This window comes from Aspergillus tubingensis, assembly GCF_013340325.1.
Source record: "Aspergillus tubingensis WU-2223L DNA, scaffold_9, whole genome shotgun sequence".
Taxonomy (NCBI): domain Eukaryota; kingdom Fungi; phylum Ascomycota; class Eurotiomycetes; order Eurotiales; family Aspergillaceae; genus Aspergillus; species Aspergillus tubingensis.
In genome coordinates this window covers 1,940,608-1,959,915 of record NW_023336283.1, presented here as the reverse complement: position 1 = coordinate 1,959,915, position 19,308 = coordinate 1,940,608, and the positions used below count along the sequence as shown (strand labels likewise).

Sequence of the window (19,308 nt, the reverse complement as noted above, 5' to 3'; positions counted from 1 at the left end):
ACGATCTTCTTTCCCCCCTTGGTTGCTTTCTAATTACTCTGTCTCTTTGCTTTTTTATATATGCTTTTTCTTTCAAAAGATATCAGCGATTGGATTACTCATAAAATTGATACGCGGGATGATCGGCCTTCCCGAGCTTACCGCATTGTTGCCGTTTCCGGCCAGCACCTTGGGATAGCTTCCTATTTCGATAGCCAAAAATTCTATGTTTAAAAAGCATATTTCTCCTTTAAACCTCAACCTACAAAGTAGCAAACGGTCCTAATAAACTCAGAATATGCTATATTGACATCTATATCCCTCAAGTCTCACATCCGATATCTAAGCCATCTCTTCTTCTTTTACTAGCACACAAACGATGACAACCAACCCATTCTACTGGATTAAGTCCGAGGACTGGCACACAGCCGGCGAGCCATTCCGCATCATCCCCGAAGTTCCATCGGGGTACATGCCTACAGGTAGGACCGTCTCTGACCGGCGCAACCAGATCATCCAGACCGAGAACCACCCGTTGGATAGGCTCCGCAAATTTCTCAGTCATGAACCCCGAGGACATGCTGACATGTACGGGGGCTTTATCACTCCGCCGGACGACAAAGGTGCGCACTTCGGTGTATTGTTCTGGCATACGAGCGGATTTTCGACGGCATGTGGTCATGGTACCATTGCCCTAGGGTCCTGGGCTGTGTCGACAGGTCTTGTCGAGGCTCCAGAGGATGGAGTTGTGGAGGTGGTGATTGATGTTCCGTCTGGTCGTGTGGCAGCGCATGTTACTATGAAAGATGGAGAGCCAGCACAGGCTTACTTTATGAATATCGCCAGCTTTCCGATAGAGAAGGGGCTATCTGTGAAGATCCCCTCTCGTAATGAGGAGATCCGTGTTGACTTGGCTTTTGCCGGTGCTGTTATGGCTTCAGTGAGTGCTGCCGAATTGGGTCTTGAGGTCAAGCCGGGCAATGCGGATGCGTTCATCAAACTTCAGCGAGAAATAAAAGAAGCACTTTGTGATAGGGCAACCTATCTCGATTATGAGTTGTACGCAGTCATCTTTTTCGAGGACGAAAGGAACCACCCAGATTACCGGAAGACAATCGTCCAGAGGAATGTTACTGTCTATGGTGATGGTCAGATTGATCGGTCCCCTTGCGGCTCTGGCACTTGTGCGAGAATTGCCCTCCTATCTTCGGATGGTCGGCTTCGAAAGAACCAGAAACTTCTACATCACTCCATTATCGGGTCGGCTTTTGAAGCTGAAATAGAGTCCTGGGGTGGTTCCCATGAGGGCTTTGATTCCTGTAATGTGCTTGTGAAGGGCCAGGCACATCTGATTGCGCACTCTCGGTTCTTGATTGACGAGGAAGATCCTCTTTCTCCGGGATTTATCTTGCGCTAGTTGATGGGTATTTGTTTTGAGAGGTTGCATGTGGGATATTTATAACGAGTTGTGTAAGATGTGCTTGTCGTATACTTACTTGTATTGCCTAGCCTAAATAGACTCTCAATTATACGTAAGAGCAAGCTTAATAAATGATTTTGGTTCAAACATTCAACAGTACTCATTATACTTATATTGCTAAATCATGTTTGCAGCCCAGTGCTACTAAGTTCATTTACATCTGGCCCCCACGTTTAGTTCTGTTTCCACTCGCAGCTCGGGCCAAGAGTCGGATCCTGCAGGGCGGGGCTCAGGTCAGCCAGACGCCCATCGCTGACTGCAACGGTTTCTTGTTTACATGCCCAATGTGTAGTAGCTTAGACGTGCAATATACGCCACATCTTCTAATAGGCTTCTATATATATATTCTATATAAAGACCTCTTATCGTTGTAACAGACCATGGATGCCGTGGACCAGGATGCCCCTCTCTGCACAAGGTGCCGCGCCATTGACTTTGATGCAATCCTCCACCTCAGCAACGATGTCCGAGATGCAAGGTTCGAAGGTCTGCCAATTATATCACTGGGTAGTAACATTTGCGACCCAAAAACGCCATGCCAAATGTGCGATCTCTTCGACAAAGTCAAGTTCGACCTCGACGTATCAGCTCGCCAATCAACATGGGATACCAGCCAATATCATCTACGTGCATTCAGCAGCCTCATAAAAGAAGTAGGTGTCACGACAGAAATGCCAACAGAACCAAAACGGCGAGAAATCATCAAGCAAATCCGCAGGGGGAGTGAGTATATGAGTGATGAGTCAAACAGTGTGTTTCTCGCAGTGTTTCCGGGAAGCGGGGATGATGTCTTCATCACCAGTGAAATCAGGATCCTTGATATCTGCAGCCATCTAGAACAAAGTGTCATTATGCCGGTGGAGGGGTCTGATATTGCCAACCTACGGACTCACGGTGTCCGAGTGTCACCGAATCAGATTGATTACACTCGTCTGAAGGAGTGGATGGAGAGCTGCCAGAGCCATCATGGGCCTCGATGTACTTGCTCACCTACTCCTCCGCCTTTTGTATTAAAGGTGATCGATTGCCATACCCGGCAAATTGTCCCACTTCAGCCAGGTTGGGAGTATTTCGCGCTGAGCTACGTATGGGGACCACTGTCACCAGAGGATGCAGCTGTCCAAATACCAAACCGTAAGGCTTTGCTTTCGGACGAAGTGCACGGCACTATCGAAGATGCCATCAGAGTCGTCAACAACCTCGGAGGTAGGTATCTCTGGGTCGACAAATACTGCATTGACCAGGACAACGCACAAGAAAAGCACAATCAAATATCTCGCATGGACCTAATCTACTCCGGTTCCTATGCTACTATAATCGCTGCTGGTTCTGATATTTCGATTTCTGGGTTACCTGGCGTTGGTGCGGTTCCACGACGGCGCCAACCACAAGCAACCTCACCGACAGCCTCTGGGACAAATTTGAGACTGGTATCTACACTGCCTTCTATACGACGTGCTTTAGCCTCCAGTCCATGGATTTCTCGTGGCTGGACCTTTCAGGAAGTAATCCTCTCGCGTCGATGTCTGTTCTTCACAGACTTTCAGGTTTACTATATGTGCGGAGAGACCACAAATTGCGAGTCGACCGTGCTCTCCCCTGTTCCTTTGTCACTCATGGCCACGGCCCAAACAGCCGCAAAACCTGCCCGCGACGACATCCTTGATTCTTCTCGGTTCACCTATCAAGTATCCCAACATCCTGCATACTATTCCAGTAGGCCCTATCGACCATGGGCCTTCCGTACACACCTATCACACTACTCAAGTCGAAGCCTCTCCTACAACTCCGATGCTATCAACGCCTTTCGAGGCATCCTCGCTCGCTCCGATCATCCAACATTCTACGGTATTCCGTTCTTGTTTGACGGAGAAACTCCTTATAACCTAGCGCGCGATCCGAATCTCCGTTTCGTCTGTGCACTATCCTGGGAACCTATTTACCAACCTCCTTGCAAAGATGATTGCAGTGAAAATGGGGAAGATGGACACTTAATACGGAGAAAAGAATTCCCCAGCTGGTCCTGGGCCGGCTGGATAGGCCAGGTCTCATATCACTACTTTCTCTGGAACAGGAGATTCGGCTGTGCAGAGGATGATCTTCTCCCACAGGAGCTGGATGGGCATCAACCTGTTCGCATATGGATTTGCTTCAATATTCGTCAGAGTATTGACCATATCTCCATAGGGAATATCTCAATAGAAGAATTCTTCGTCAACCACAATAGCGCTCTTTGGGGGAATATCTTGCCTGAATTCTCGCCCTTTCTGCAGATTGAATGTACCGTCCTCCATTGCCTCCAGATAAAGCTCTTGAGTATTCCCTCTGGGACTACTTCTGTTCCCGCAGTCAGAATCGTTATAGGGGATGGGTATACCCGTGCTCCGGTGCTGTTCTGCGGGCCACTTCCTTGTTCAAGTGAGAATGGGGTGATAGAGGAGGAATATACGGGGCTGGTGCTCTTCGAAAGAAAGCATAGCATTACCCTATGCACGCTGTGGGATCATATCGGGATTTTTGTTCTTCTTGTGAAGGAAGTTCAGGGTGGGAGAGAGGGGCACCATGAGCGTGTGGGATCTGCATGGTTGGATCGAGCAGAGTTAGGAAAACTGGGTGGTGATGGTACTACGAAGATGAGGAGAGAGACGATTTCATTATCTTGACCTTGTTCAGGATATGTACTTTGGTCATCAGTGACCCTGTCAACAGGAAGCAAAGCATAGACCGGACACGCGAGTCGAAGATGCCACCTACATAGAATGGCAGTATTTTCTCTGGCGCTATTTGAGATATCGTGAGGCCCCCGCAGGATGTAGCTGAGAACTCTAGTGTCGCATGTAACGAAGGAGCGCTCATCGCCAAGTATCCCATATCTCTTATTCTGTAGGTAAACAGCCCTGCCTCGAGTATCGGAGACAACATGCGAATCACTCGTCTGTTCCAACATTAATGACTGACAATCTCGAAACTTCACGGGTCGTGGCTTCTTTAGAAGTATTTCGGCCCTCACGCATCTCCTTTCCACTCAGTGTTGACATCCACCACCAACACATAAAGTAATGCGATTGGCATTCGGTATAATTGGATTGGGTGACAGCGTGAGCCATAGCGCCGAGGCGGGGAGGCGAGTACAGAGTACAAGGCTGCGATGTGTTGTTCTAGCATTCACAGTGGTTGATTGGCCGCCACTCTAGGCGTACGCGCCCGTGCGCAAGGGGTCAATATGAGCGAGACTGATGCCTAATAACAGCTTCGGGTGTCGTTTTGGAACTTTTCTTAGCTTGACCAGGTGTTGCGTTTTATAGATGGATATCTTCTCACACTCTTTGTGACCAAGGTGCACGACCAAAATCAGCTATGCCTCCCAGTTTTGATCCTAGCGTTTACACTGTGGGCTGGGTCTGCGCTATCAAAGACGAGGTCACTGCTTCTCGAGCCTTCCTTGATGAGGAACATGAACAGCCTCGTAGACGGCAGAATGATAACAATGTTTATATCGTTGGCCGAATGGGGGAACACAAAGTGGTCATCGCGTTTCCGGGAGCGGGCTCGTATGGTGCAGATGTCATTGCTCATACAGTGGCCCACATGGTTCGCACATTCAAAAATATACGGTTTGGCCTGATGGTCGGCATAGGCGGGGGGGCACCTTCGGAACCTGATCCTATAGACCCATTGAAAGACATTCGGCTGGGAGATGTTATTGTTAGTGAGCCAAACGAAAAGCACAGTAAGACTCGGTTTCTCCCCTGCTTATGTACCTAGTTCTGGACTTTGGACATTATCTTCTTTACTCTTATTCTCACAATAACCAGGTGGGGTGTTGCAGTACGACAAAGGCCGATGGGGAGAGAATGGAGTGTTTGAAATCAGATCACATCTGAAACGGCCTCCAAAAGATCTGCTGGCCGCCATGAACCTGCTGAAATCAGACTATGATCACGGGATGGGAAAGATGATCGATTACTTCAAAGATGTCAGCAGACAATCGAGCAGGTTACGAACGTGGGGCTTCCACTTCCCTGGCCGCGAATTGGACCGGCTATACAAACCAAATCACCCGCACACGGAGGGATTGGACTGTTCAAGCTGCGGTACTGAGCACTTAGAAAAACGCCTTGATCGTGAAACAGATGATCCTGCTGTACACTACGGTCTCATTGCCTCCGCAAATGCTGTCATGAGGTCCGCGGTATACCGCGATCATCTCCGAGATACCTGGGGAGTGTGCTGTTTCGAGATGGAAGCAGCGGGCCTTATGAATTACTTTCCTTGTTTAATTATTCGAGGAGTGGCAGACTACTCTGATGACCATAAAAATGATCATTGGCAGCGATATGCAGCAGCCATGGCGGCCGCGTACGCCAAAGATCTCCTGCGAGTCATACCACCTGAGAATGTCGGCTGTACCGAAGTCACTCCTCAACCAAAGGAAGACTGTATGTCGAGATATACTTATCGTCGGAAACCTATAAGCTAACACCAGGCAGTTTCGTGGGGATTGCGAGAAGTAGAAAACCGAGTCGCCAAACTTGATGATATGATAACCCACAACCATAATGAGACAACACTCGCATGGCTGAATGACTTTCCCTACGATATCGACAAAAAGCTTTATCTTTGAGGAAATTTACCCAGGCACCGGCCAGTGGTTATTGAACTCGGACAAATTCCAGTCCTGGTACCAGGCCAAAGGGCAAACGCTACTCTGTCTAGGCATTCCTGGCGCAGGGAAGACAGTCATGGCAGCTACCATCATTGAATGTATTACTACACACCGGCACGAGAACAATCTGAGTCACGCGCTTGGATATGTGTCCTTCAGCTTCAACTTCAGATTTCCATCACAACAGAGAACCAGGAACATTGTCGCGTCAATTCTGAAGCAGCTTGCCCAACAAGACCGGCAACTGATGCAGGGACTGCAGACTCTTTATGGTCGACATAGTACCAGCGGCACGCAACCGTCAACACGCGAGATGGTCGAAATTCTTTGTTCTATGAGTAGTGATAGGCAGGTATACGTTGTTATCGACGCTCTGGATGAGTTCCAGAGTCCTATGAAAGGACCGACGAAATTCATATCGGAGCTTTTTCGAATTCAGGATGCTACTGGCCTAAATATACTCGCAACCTCACTTTTCGCCCCTGAGATTCAGAAGATGTTCAGGGAAAGGCATGGCTGTTCTTCTCTGGAGATACGTGCCACGGATGAAGATGTTCGAAGCTATATTCAAGGAAATAACACTTCCCTGCCGTCCTTTGTTACGCAGGATCAAGCAATGATGGACAATATCCTGGAGGATGTTCCCCGGGCTGCTAGCGGAATGTAAGTACCATTGGTCAGTGAATGGATTGATTCCGATGCTCATCTGACTGAACACGAACGCAGGTTTTATTTTGCAAAGCTGTGCCTCGATTCCTTGAGTGACCAAGTCTCACCCAAGCGGATGCACCAGGCATTAGCAGAACTGTTCAACAATCCAGAACTTCAGAAATTGGCGTACGGGAAGACCATGGAGCGTATCGAGGACCAATCACCAAACCTAAGAAATTTGGCCTTAGATGCCCTTTCATGGATCGTATGTGTCGGGAGGCCTCTGAGTATTCGTGAATTGCAACATGCATTAGCAATACAAACGGGCAGTCAGTCTGTTGATACGGAAGACGTTGTTGATGCCATATTGATAGTCTCTGTGTGCGCGGGGTTCGTCTCTGTGGACATGGAGAGCGAGGTTGTTTGTCTCGCCCATCATACTGCGCAGGGCTTTATAAACAATCGTTTGGAAGAATGGTTTCCAAATGCTCATCGGAGAATCGCCGAAACCTGCGTCACATATCTGTCCTGTGACTGGAATATGAGTCAGGACTCCGCAACTATAGTATCACAGCATCCCTTTTACCTCTATGCAGCTCAATATTGGGACTACCATTCTCGACTTGACCCAGTAAGTGATGAGCTTCTACTGCCACTTCTGATGTCAAAGGAAAAGGTGGCCTTGTATGCACAGTACATGCGCCTCCTGGATAGTCGCTCTTTTGATGTGAAGCTGGAAAAGCCACACGACATCACCGGGCTTCATTTGGCAGCTTACTTTGGGCTGATCAATATCGCCAAAGAACTTGTCAGGAACGGCGGCAATCTTAATGCAAAGGATAGCTGGGGAAGAAACGTTTTCGCGTGGGCCGCAGAATATGGGCGCAAGCAATTCTTCGAGTGTTTTTACGACCATGTTCGTTTATGGCACCAAAAGGACAAGTTTGGTGTGACGCCGCTGCAACTGGCTTTATTGAATAGCCACACAGATGTTGCAAAGATACTTGAGAATCGGCATGTTGGCCCTGAACAAGAGAAAATCACAACTCCCGAGGATGAACTGATGTGCGAAGTTCCGATGGGTAATCAAGACTCGGTTGAAGCTCTTCTATGCCAAGGAGTCTCGCCGAATTGCTAACAGGGTAGGCGTACACCGTTACACATGGCAATTGTTGGTGGTCATTTTGCTGTCGGGCAAGCTCTCCTAGAGAAGGGCGCCGACTCAAACATGGTTGATTGGTACGGACGGACCCCCTTACATTATGCAACCGGAAGGGGAAGAGAAGAATTTGTGAAGCTACTCCTGGACTACGGTGTCGACATTAATCTCAAAGACAACAACGGTGCTACTCCTTTGATAACGGCCGTGGCTGAAAGACATGACTCGATAGTTCGGCTTCTCTTGAACTACAAACCTCAGCTTGACTCACAAGACAATTTTGGAGAAACAGCATTGATCTGTGCAGTCAGACGTGGCTCTGATGAAGCGTTGAGTCTACTGCTACAAAATGGCTCCGATTTAAACATCCAATGCAGAAAGGGTATGACTGCTTTGATTCGTGCAGCTCTTGTGAGAGATATAGAAAAAGCCCGTCTTTTGCTGGCAGCTAAGCCGCAGATTGACCTCCGCAATGTGACAGGCGCCACAGCTTTGACTTTTTCAGAATGGAGCCCATCTGGACATTGAAGACAATGACGGTCAGACGGCACTGCTCTTCGCTATGCAATACAATCACGAGGCAGTAACGGCTTTGCTGATACGAAGTGGGGCAAACGTCGAGGCAGCCATAGATAAAGGCGGATGGTTCCCGCTATATCATGCTGTTGATAGATCTTGGAGTAATATCGTTCGTCAACTAGTAGCAAAGGGCGCAGACGTGAACCGCCAGGATGTGGATGGCAAAACAGCCCTGATTTATGGCTGTATCTACAGTAGCAGCACTGATTGCGCTCGTTCTCTTCTGAAATGTAGCGCTCAGCTCGACATTCAGGATGACTGGGGAAGAACTGCTTTGATGTGTGCAGCTCAATCGTGCTACGACGAGATGGTCATTATCCTCTTAGAAAGCGGCGCTGACTGGAAGGTTCGCGATAATGAGTGACGGACGGCCTTGTTTTATGCACACACAAAGTGTAGCTCGTTTCTTGAACGCCAGGACAAACGTGACAGAATAATCCAGGCGTTGCTGCCTTATGAAAAATTCCTTGATGGGACGGAAGCGGGAAAGGAGGCAGCTCAGTCAGATGATGACACAGCCTGCGAAGACAAGGTGTTATCTGGAAGTGAATAAACCTATTACTCCCTCTAGATTCAACGATTGAAATCAAGGATTGCTGTTTATCGCGGCTGAAGCAGAGTGTATAGCAATGTAATGAGGAAGCGCTATTTGTGATGGACAATAGTCTCGCTCAGCATAAACCCCAGTCGCTATTGAAATCCAATCCCTTCGACTCTCCCTTTGACCTTAACCACTGTCAATGGGTACTCATCCCCATCAGACTCCACACCCACATCTGGTCTCTTATACACTCTGTCTCTGCTAGAATCACCTGATAACCCACCATTCCCTGGCGTAGGATAGCTTGAATTCCCCCGTCCTTGAGAGGACTGCTTTCTGCTGAACACTCCCGGAAACAGAGCCCTTGCCAGCGGACGCAGGGTTGGGAGACAAGCAGAGATAATCCCCGAAGATACTTCAATAACGCACCATGCGTTGGATCGGCCCAGTGTGTCTGCAATTAGTCAGTACACTACTTGGAGCTATCCAAGGGATAGATGGGCCAATGTACATATTAAGTCATCAAAGTTGACATCGACTAGCGTGATGATGCGATATATGCTCGTGAAAACCACACTATGCGGGCATCGTCAGTATATAACCAATCCACTGTCAATAACAATAGCAAGAAGTATCCGCTGAAGAAAAAGGAACCACTTACAAGCCCCCCAAAGAAATCATCCCTACCGCACTAATTCTAACCCCCCACCCAGCCTGCACTTTCCACACTCTGCTGATCAAAAGCCCCAGAATGACCACATCAGTGATAGTATTCACAACATCATTCGCAATAAATGTATCCTTTAGATTAATGCACCGTCCCGGGAGGGATTTGTCCCATGCCCGAGCGACAGGAATACATTGGAAGATGGAGGCAATAATCAGGGATACAGCTCTAATGATCGTGATCGCTCCCAGGACGTACACGGCTATGCGTGTGGGCTGATGGATGTGAAAGATCCGGTGATACATTGCTAGGATGGAGGTTTTGGTGAGGATTAGGGAGGTACAGTAGAATACTTCTGCGGGGAGGAGGAGCTGCTATGGTATCAGAATGGCTTTCTTGATAAGGGAATATGAAGGGGTATGGCTTACTTTGTTGATGGTTATGATGTCATCTATGGGGATGGTGGATTGGTGTAGGCCAAGGCCGTATTTTACCACTGTTAGATCTTAGTATTATTCCAAGATAACAGAATAAGGTAGAAATTGTGAAGAGATAACCTACTCACTAAGTCGAGTACAAAAATGACGAATAAGTTAAACTACGTTTCATCGTTAAAATGGACTCTGCGTATGGTGGAAGATAACATACCAACGCGGCCACAATCAGCGCATCCTCTAACCCCAGAGGCACCTTTCCAAAATGCCTCGAGAGAAATCGCAATCCCACGAAAAAAACACCCAACACTGTAATAGATATTGAAGCATCTCGGTTGTAGCGCTGCCAGCTGCCTGAATCGGCCATGGTCGCTAGCTGGGTCGTATGAAAGAGCGTACTACGAAGGCCGAAAGCACTGATAATAAATGTCTAACTTTTGTCATGTTATATTTGGAATATTCGCGGGGATGTGAGGACATTTGGGGGCCAAAAGGTCGTATGTTGTAAGCCCTAGTCTGCCTTGTATGAGCAGAGCTGCCGCTGACTTGATGCAGGGGGCAGCGTTAATGCCTGAGCCTATTTAAGTCAATACCGGAATTTTTACACTCTAGGCTTGTTAAGGTAAGGTCTTCCAAGTTGCAGTGTTTGAGCGACTGCCCTGAATGGATAATGTGTGGCTTTTGGCCCCATGTGGCTTATGCAGTAAGATTTAAGTTGTTTGAGGAACTGCAGAATGGGAATTGGGTGAGTGCACGGGTATTTGCAGTCGGAAATATGCCGATCATCAGTCAAGAGGATTCATGGTTCGCTCATCCGGAATGATTCAAGAATAAAATAGAATAAGGTGCCATCCCAAGCACTGACTAAAATCCCACTGAAACATACAGATGATCCCTACCCATCGACCCCGCATTCTCTACCGCCTCATCGTTCCTTCAAAGCATAAGGTCATACTGCTTGCCCGTTGTGGTAGCAGAGAAATAGCTCGGTCGGTTTCTCACATAGCACTCGATCGTGGGCTTGAACAAGTCCAGGCTGGTGATATCTTCATCAATACGCATGTCGCTCGACAATACAGGGGAAGAATAGTCATTTCACTTACCCATTCTCGATCAGAGCTGTTCTTACAACTATCTCCTCATCCCCATTAATCGCCGGGATCGTGTATACAGTGCACCCGCAGCCGCTGCAGAAACACTTGACTTTTGACCGTCCACTCAGGGTATTATTGATGATGTAGCGTTTGGCAAGTCGCTCAGGATCGTGAAGTGTGAAGTTTGGTGTGAAGTATGTCGCGGTCTTCACCATAGTAACTATGTTATCAGTATATATCATGTGATGCTGAATATTTCCGGGAGAATGGAGGGAGAGTCTATACGCACGATCTGACAAGGTCCGCCAGCCCCGAGAGCACAATCACCGCAATAGCAGCAGAAAACTGCATTTGGGTTGCCTTTCACTGTGAAACCGACCCCCTTGCATAGGCACCTCCCCGTATAAGTCGATAACTGTACATTTTCGTCGACGGGCATAGTGTCAGACTTTTTGTTAGAAATTCAGGCAATGTCCCGGTCTATATGACTTTCAATATGGAGACATCCCATATTACTTGCTCAAAATGCCCGTATTTAGCCTATATCTATTTGAGTATCCCCACCTTTTACCATCGGCTGTGTACAGATAATACCGGGTCTCGGTAGCCCTCGGATGCCTGATAGTGAGTGATCTGTGTAGAAATCTGGGTCGGCGATCGACGGGCGATTGGACCTTGTCGGCTCGGACCGTGAGCCGTAGAAGGAAGGATTCCCTATGTGTCGAAGGTCCAGGATCGGATGCAGTATCATCATCCCGTTCGTCCATATTGTAAGTATTATTAATATGATGCTCAGAGAGTCCGAGGTCATGAGAGACTTTATCCTTGAGCAGCCTCAATCATCCCAAAGCCGAAGCTTCCGAGTATCCGAGAGTCTGAGATATAAACCTACTACTATGAGAGCTCGCTTGAACCTAACTCTCAACCAACAAACAATCCAGCATCTCAGATCCATCTTACTACACACCACCAAAATGACCGACCTCAAGATCTCTAAAATTGACGTCTTCCAAGTCGACCTCCCCTACTCCCACGGGACCTACCATCTCTCCGGCAATCGCGCCATCACCCGCTTCGACGCCACCTTCGTCCGCATCACCACCAACACCGGCCTCGAAGGCTGGGGCGAAAGCACCCCTTTCGACAACTACATTGCGTCCCACGCTGGCGGTGTTCGCGCTGCCATTGCAGAGATCGCTCCCAAGCTCATCGGTCTTGACCCCCGCCGAGTCGACCGCCTCAACGACGCCATGGACGCTGCCCTGCTAGGCAACGAGCCCGCCAAATCCGCCATCGACATTGCCTGCTGGGACATTTTCGGCAAGTCTGTCGGACTGCCGGTGTGTGAATTGCTCGGCGGACGGACAGAGACGAAGCTCCCTGTTCTAGAGTCGATCCCCGTTGCGGATCCCGAGGGGACGCGCAAGCATGTTGCTGATGCCAGGGCGATGGGATTCACGGGCTTTTCAGTGAAGATTGGCTCGGACCCTGTGGCTAATGCTGCGAGGGTGAAAGCTGCTCTGGCTGATAAGAAACCGGGGGAGTTCTTTCTAATCGATGCTAATGGCGGGATGACGGTCGATACTGCGCTGCGAATGTTCAGGTTACTTCCTAGGGGATTGGATTACGTTCTCGAAGCGCCATGCGCTACGTACAGGGAGAGCGTGTCACTTCGACGTCGGATCGACGTGCCGATTATTTTTGATGAGTTGGCGAATAATGAGAGCTCTATTGTGCAGTTCATTGTGGACGATGCTGTTGACGGGATCGGACTCAAGATTTCCAAGACAGGTGGGTTGACGAGAGGTCGCAGGGTTAGAGATATTTGTCTTGCGGCGGGGTATACTATGTCAGTTCAGGATACGAGTGGTTCGGACGTGGCGTTTGCGGCCATTGTGCATCTGGGACAGACTATTCCGGAGCAATATTTGCGATGTATTTTGGAGTGTAGGGCTATGTGTGTTGGGAAGACAGCGGATGGGCCGTTTGATGTTCATGAGGGAGTGCTTACAGCGCCGACGTGTCCGGGATTAGGGGTTACGCCGAGGATGGAGGTGTTGGGGGAGCCGGTTGCTACATTTGTTTGAGGTTACTCCTCTTCGGCTATCGTTGAGTGGACTGGGTATGTTTATACAACAGGTACATTTTCGGGTACCTTCCGAGACAGCGTCGGGTTCCTCACCCGACATCCGACCTAGGCAATCATGCTCTACAGGTTCCAGAGTATAACCGGTCACCTGAATTGTAACCATCACTTCAGTTCATGTATGCAATGTGCATGAGAGTCATAGGAAAGCTCCCTCAGTGTGCAGACTGCGAGGTTTATCCTTTCTTCTATATATATATACTGAAGGCTTCTGGCCAGCGTTTCATGCGCAAACGCAGCACTGTGCTATATCATACAAGGAAGACCACCATATCACTCTCTGAAACTTACTACATTAAGATTCATTTCCGCACACCCAACTTACGACCAACAATTGACCAATCCACAACCAACTCACGACGAACCCATTCCTCCACCCACACATTCATCCATTCCGGCTTCACTGCATCCACAGCCCGCAACTTCTCGCTGACCTGTCCCGTCAATTTTGTATCCAGCACATTCACCCGCTCAGTCTGCGACATAATCCCTTCAAAGAATTCCAACAACTTTGCAGCTGGATTTTTGGCCAATCGTTTCTGCAGCTCTTCGTCACTCATCCTCTCGCCGGTACCACCAGCCATCTCCAGATCTTGCCGGACGCGCTGCACCCACTCCGTAAATGGGACAGTCTTAATAGTCTTTCTTGAAATCTTAAAGATCGCTTCGGCGACTACTGGACGAATTACCTCCCAGTCTACCGGGTGCAGGTTCACTGGGTGATACACCTGGACAGATCCAGGTTCCCCGCGTCGACAAGCCACTGCCAAGTCCACTAGGACTTCAGCAAGCAGATCAACCGGTACCCAGTCGATGCGATTGAGGGCCGGCCCGAGCGTATCAGGTAAAACACCTAGGTGATAAGAGCTGAGGACGAGGCTCGGAAACCATTCGGTCTTGTTCCATATTCCTTTCGAGCGGACCGGCCCTGCTATCTGACCGACACGTGCGAACGAGGCGTGCAGTCGGCCCTGCCGAGCCGCTTGCGCTAGTAACTGCTCTGCAAGGTACTTGCTATCTGCGTAGCCGTTGGGTCCGGGGGTCGTAGTTGTGATCACTTCTTCCGGGGTTAGACCGGTCTTTGTGTAGTGGCCCATAGTGGAGCTAATGGATGATAGGAAGAAGAGATGGGGTGACTGATGTGATTGGGCAGCGAAATTAATCAAGTTTACCACACCGGTGAGGTTTGGCTTGAAGGATGACAGGCTGAGGTTGAAATTTACTGCCCAGGCGTTGTGGATGATTAGAGTGGCAATGTTTCGCAAGGTTTTGAAGACATCAGGTCCCAGGCCTAGGTCCGGCTGGGAAAGGTCTGCAGTCCAGAAGCTCGCTCGAGACAGATCGGTTTTCATTCCGCCATGTTTTACGCGGTGGCTTTCCCCTGCATAAGGTGTGCGGTTGAGACAATGCACGTAGTCAACGGAAGGGGACTGTAGGAGAGTATCGAGAAGATAGCTTCCCAGGTTACCGGTCGAGCCGGTCAAAATGACCACATGGGACTTGGGCGCTTGAAACTGGCTACTGAGCTCCTGTAGTAGTTCTTACCGCTGCTGCAGCTGGGCTTCTTTTCGCTCCTCAGTAGAAGCCTCCTCATGTTGCTGCAGGTGGAGCACTGCCTGGGTGAGCTCATCCACAGAGGGATGGAGATAAATCAAGTTTGGAGTGAGTGTTGGGAGATCAAGACCCTTCTTGAAGGCCCGAGTGGCGGTGATAGCCTGCAGGGAGTCAAGGCCCAGCTCGAAGAAATTTTGAGTATTTGTGAGATCCCACCCAGTGACGTAGTTGATTGTTCTTCTAATGTAATCCGAAAGGAATTTCGGATCGTCCACCTGGCCAGGTCCAGCAGGTTCACCATTACTGGCTGTCTGCGATAGTTTGTCCGCATCGGCATACAAGGCATCCAATTCCGAAGTGTACAGTTCGAGCGAGGCAGCTCGCTGAATTGTTCCCTTTCCGGCGCGAAGCATGGGTTTGTCAGGCTTTGTGAACAGAATATGGGTTTTGGCTACGCGTGCATGAGCTGGACAAACTGCGTTGGCTTCTTGAATGCTTGGCCAGAGTTTCTCGATCATCGCGGCGCGCTCATGTGCACTAAGATCCTTGCCTCCAATTTCAACTAAGAGAGACGCTTGGAAACGACGTGCCCCAGCCACTAAGACTGCGGTGACTTCTGGATTGGATGCAGCGATGTGTTGTTCCATAGACACAGGATTTGTTTTCTCGCCGTTCAAGAAGACAATCACGTCATCTACACGAGCGGCCCATCGCCACAGGTCCGGCTTACTGGGGTCCGGGTGCCGCACGAAGAGGTCTTTGGTGTGGTATTCCTGTTGATCTGGAAAGACTGTGAAGGTGAGCTGGTGTTTCTCAGTTCTCGGGCTTCGGACAATCACTAGTTCGTAGTACTGATCGGCGACGTGGCGGAGCTCTGCTCCCATCCGGGGGTTAATGTGAAGATATCGCCAATCCGTGCGAGGGTCGCGATCGGTTTTGGAATGAATGGTGCTGATCATGCCAACCTCGGAGGCACCGTAAAGATTCATGAGTCTAATCTTGGAGGCCACGGCGTCCCCAATCGGCTGGGGAAGATCTCCACCGCAGTAAACCAAGCGTTCAAGGTGCTTGCTGCAGTAGTCCAAAAGCTCCGGGCTCTGGGAGAATTCTTGGATGATGGAAGGAACACCCAAGAGAACATCAATCTGAGTCTTCTTTCTTGCCTCTACAAGGGAAGCGGCGGTAGGAAGGCCGCCAGATGCCGGAAAGATGACGGTAGTGCCGACTGGAATGGTAATGAAAAGCGAATATGCCAGACCCGCAGCCTATGACGCTATTAGCTTCCTATATCCTCTGCAGATACGCAACGAAGACTTACATGAAATGGTGGCGGAACGAGGAATATCCGCTTGCCAAACAGCCAGCTATCCTGGCTCTCATGGCCCCTTGGGGGATCCAGGACCGTCGTATGCATATGCTTGCACGCAGTGTCATGAGTCCAAAAGATCGGCTTGGGGATACCCGTGGAGCCCGACGTATGACTGTAAAGTTAGTCTTCGATCGCTGCACAGACACTCAGGGACGTACATTACGGCGAGAACCTCCCCTGCAGCTTCCGGGTAAGTCTTAGAGAACTCGAAATGGGCATATTCTTTGCTTATCAGCTCATCGACACTAGGCACCTCCAGTATATCCAGCGTATGTCCTTCCAGGATGGCCTTGACTGGCGGTGGATGGGGCACTGGGGTGACTAGCTTAGTGCAACTGAGGCGATTGAACAGGCTACTGTGAGCAGCCACGCTGTTCCTTGGGGAGGTGAGAAACATCTTCGATAATACAGTGTCAGCTTAACTATTTCAATGTTATAAGTCATACCACATACGCGGTATCCCGCCTTCACGGCACCCAATATCAATGCCGGGTACCGCAGGTCATTAGGTCCCACGTAAGCGAGGGTTTCACCATCACCCGGACCTAGCTTCTCCGTTAGCCACCAGGCAATGCCGTTGATGGCATTGGCAAATGCTTTGAATGTTATCGGACGGTATCCATCATCGTAGCTCATCAGAGATACGGGGTATTCGGCATAGATGGCGTCGGGTTTGACCTTGGCGTAGTGGTCAACAATATGAGGGAGCAGTTGCGTCCGCGGATCAAACTGAGAGGCATCTGGGACAGTCATGGTCGAAATCAGTTTTGGTTGGCAGTGTATTTGAGATCTGATTGAGGTGCGCAACTTGTAGTGTTTATATAGTGTTGTTGAGTGAAAGAGGAGCCGCCTAAGCTGGGACCATGTGGCCGAGGGGCCCGCACCTGCTTCAACCCAAGCGAGCAGGACCAGCTTATGCTTAGCGGAGCATACCGACTAGAATAAGTGGAACCTAGGTGGGCTTCGGATAACCAGTGGAGCTGCACGTAGGAAGGTTTGTGGAGTACTTTGTACCCCTCTGGTATGTGGGGTGGAGATAGATAATGGCAGGCCAACGGTGTGAGGATATATCAACAGAACCAATAAGCTGTAGCCCCATTAAGCTTGACAGCCTCATCGGATCATATATGCCCCATTGAGCGAAGGAATAATTGATATGGCATTTGGGGGCCAATCTAGTCAGTCAGCACTAGCAATAAAGTCAAACGGCTGAGTGGTAATGATCCAAACTTAGGCTCTGCTCTAACCACATCAATCAAGCCCTAGTCGCCCGAAGAGCCGCTAAAAGTGGTTTTTAAGCCGATTCCTGTGTCTTTTGTAGCCTTGCGAAACTTGACGCAAATACGATTGGATCGTTCGCCTGGTTCAAGTTGACCAACATCTCCATTTCTTCTTTGGGGTTAGTTATGAACAGCAAGGTGGATAGCGTGCCCCGTCCAGCTCGGTCGGAGGTAGGACTCATCCCACGATGGGTATCTGCAGAGGAAATCGATGCATGCCCTCACATCCGAGGTCTCTTGTTAATATCTCAACTCATAGACAAAATATATTCTTGTCCAATTATTAAGCATTAGAAGGTGGAATATATATATCGACGGTAATATACAGTCTGGAAATATGAAGAAAAATCCAAATCAATGCACCGAAAAGTGATGCTCCACCACAATCTGCCCCGGCTTGATATCTGCACCTGAACGACTGCCCAAGGTCACCATACGCAAGACATCTTCTTCACTTCTCGATGCCTCCATCCACGGAAATTTCGACTCGTTATGCGTGGACCCGAGGCCCGGTCGCAGTTGGCTGGCCCTGTGGCCCGTTCCCGTATGCAGAGATTCGCCCGTCTGACTGCGCTTCCTCAGAACGCGACGCCAAAGAAATTTCGTTAGCGGCCGATAGGTAGGCAAACAGGCTGCTATAAGGTAAATTCCACCCTCAATCTCAGCCCAGACCACCAGTGTCGAGGCCGCCCAGGTTACATCCCCTTGGACGTCAGTCACGTAGAATTCTCGGAATCGGATAATGGAAGAAACCATGCCCCTATTGTTCGGGCAAAGTTAGTGTCTCTCTTTTCAAAATTAGGATAATCCATGAAGGAGAAGTAAATGTCTAGACATACACACTACCCATCAGGAAAGTTACCCAAATACCCAATTTGAGACGACTTGAGGCATGCAGATTCCAAACCACCGGCATCGGCAATATCAACATGACGACATCCGTCAATATGTGCGCGAATCCTCCCCAGCGCAGCCACGCATTGATGTCAATGCAGCTTCCGTGGAACGTCCAGTAGTAACTTAGCGGTCGGCAGGAAACAACACCAGCGATAGTGACCACAAGCCAATTGATGATGATGACTGCCCCGGTGCCGTAACATATTTTTCGGAGCATTTTATCGGTGAAGATGCTTAGATAGAGGTGCAGGATAGCCAATTTTGGAGGTACGACGGTGGCGAAGTAGAATAACGGAGTAGTGATGAGGAACTTGGTCGCCGTCACCAGCATCTCAGGATCGATCTGGCGGACGATTTCTTGATGCAGGCCGATTCCGCCGTAAATCACGGCAGCTGTCGGGAAGTGCGAGTTAGGTTCGTCATCTGACTAGGAGACTAGGATATCAAGGCCTACCTATTGTGCAGCTCGCATCGGCAATGCAGAGGATAAGGCCCACAACCATAAGAGCATCATCCCAGCCGAACTTCAGCCGTTCAACAAATTTAGAAGTAAAGCGCAGAACCACGGATACCACTTCCAGGACTATGAACACAATCGAAACGGTAATGATTAGGTGTTGTTTGGATTGATGAAGCTGCTCTTCCGAATACTCGTCCATGCTGGCGAACTTGCGAGACAACAACCACACCTCAGTGGAAGTAAGGGATATTGAAGGCTGAACCTTCAGTGTATCGCACTAACTGAGTGGTAGTAAATATTATGAGAATCGTCACTCGGTCTTTGAAGATCCCGTTAAGTCGCTCTCTTTCAT

The 19,308-nt window shown here is 49.3% G+C and overlaps 8 protein-coding genes across 8 annotated transcripts; 4 read left to right on the top strand and 4 right to left on the bottom strand.

Moving 5' to 3' along the window:
* Nucleotides 1-358: 358 nt before the first annotated feature.
* On the top strand, nucleotides 359-1,396 carry AtWU_08716 (proline racemase family protein; the record flags this gene model as incomplete). The annotated part of the gene is made up of 1 exon (XM_035503824.1): nucleotides 359-1,396. One exon carries the CDS (start codon nucleotides 359-361, stop codon nucleotides 1,394-1,396), a length of 1,038 nt encoding a protein of 345 aa, XP_035359717.1.
* A 443-nt stretch (nucleotides 1,397-1,839) lies between these two features.
* Nucleotides 1,840-4,122, top strand: AtWU_08715 (HET domain-containing protein; the record flags this gene model as incomplete). Its single annotated transcript, XM_035503823.1, has 1 exon — nucleotides 1,840-4,122. One exon carries the CDS (start codon nucleotides 1,840-1,842, stop codon nucleotides 4,120-4,122), a length of 2,283 nt encoding a protein of 760 aa, XP_035359716.1.
* A 694-nt stretch (nucleotides 4,123-4,816) lies between these two features.
* Nucleotides 4,817-9,067, top strand: AtWU_08714 (ankyrin repeat protein; the record flags this gene model as incomplete). Its single annotated transcript, XM_035503822.1, has 7 exons — nucleotides 4,817-5,189; nucleotides 5,275-5,898; nucleotides 6,098-6,788; nucleotides 6,852-7,841; nucleotides 7,923-8,346; nucleotides 8,441-8,860; nucleotides 8,957-9,067. The coding sequence occupies 7 exons, from the start codon at nucleotides 4,817-4,819 to the stop codon at nucleotides 9,065-9,067; spliced, it is 3,633 nt and encodes a 1,210-aa protein (XP_035359715.1).
* A 137-nt stretch (nucleotides 9,068-9,204) lies between these two features.
* Nucleotides 9,205-10,523, bottom strand: AtWU_08713 (short chain dehydrogenase family protein; the record flags this gene model as incomplete). Its single annotated transcript, XM_035503821.1, has 6 exons — nucleotides 9,205-9,509; nucleotides 9,567-9,631; nucleotides 9,717-10,093; nucleotides 10,151-10,218; nucleotides 10,284-10,320; nucleotides 10,371-10,523. The coding sequence occupies 6 exons, from the start codon at nucleotides 10,521-10,523 to the stop codon at nucleotides 9,205-9,207; spliced, it is 1,005 nt and encodes a 334-aa protein (XP_035359714.1).
* A 569-nt stretch (nucleotides 10,524-11,092) lies between these two features.
* Nucleotides 11,093-11,465, bottom strand: AtWU_08712 (glutathione-dependent formaldehyde-activating GFA; the record flags this gene model as incomplete). Its single annotated transcript, XM_035503820.1, has 2 exons — nucleotides 11,093-11,192; nucleotides 11,260-11,465. 2 exons carry the CDS (start codon nucleotides 11,463-11,465, stop codon nucleotides 11,093-11,095), a joined length of 306 nt encoding a protein of 101 aa, XP_035359713.1.
* A 759-nt stretch (nucleotides 11,466-12,224) lies between these two features.
* On the top strand, nucleotides 12,225-13,337 carry AtWU_08711 (mandelate racemase/muconate lactonizing enzyme family protein; the record flags this gene model as incomplete). Its single annotated transcript, XM_035503819.1, has 1 exon — nucleotides 12,225-13,337. The coding sequence occupies one exon, from the start codon at nucleotides 12,225-12,227 to the stop codon at nucleotides 13,335-13,337; it is 1,113 nt and encodes a 370-aa protein (XP_035359712.1).
* A 361-nt stretch (nucleotides 13,338-13,698) lies between these two features.
* Nucleotides 13,699-17,072, bottom strand: AtWU_08710 (NRPS-like enzyme; the record flags this gene model as incomplete). The annotated part of the gene is made up of 5 exons (XM_035503818.1): nucleotides 13,699-14,851; nucleotides 14,942-16,215; nucleotides 16,269-16,431; nucleotides 16,478-16,716; nucleotides 16,773-17,072. The coding sequence occupies 5 exons, from the start codon at nucleotides 17,070-17,072 to the stop codon at nucleotides 13,699-13,701; spliced, it is 3,129 nt and encodes a 1,042-aa protein (XP_035359711.1).
* An 881-nt stretch (nucleotides 17,073-17,953) lies between these two features.
* On the bottom strand, nucleotides 17,954-19,155 carry AtWU_08709 (uncharacterized protein; the record flags this gene model as incomplete). The annotated part of the gene is made up of 3 exons (XM_035503817.1): nucleotides 17,954-18,359; nucleotides 18,439-18,889; nucleotides 18,951-19,155. The coding sequence occupies 3 exons, from the start codon at nucleotides 19,153-19,155 to the stop codon at nucleotides 17,954-17,956; spliced, it is 1,062 nt and encodes a 353-aa protein (XP_035359710.1).
* Between the last annotated feature and the right edge of the window lie 153 nt (nucleotides 19,156-19,308).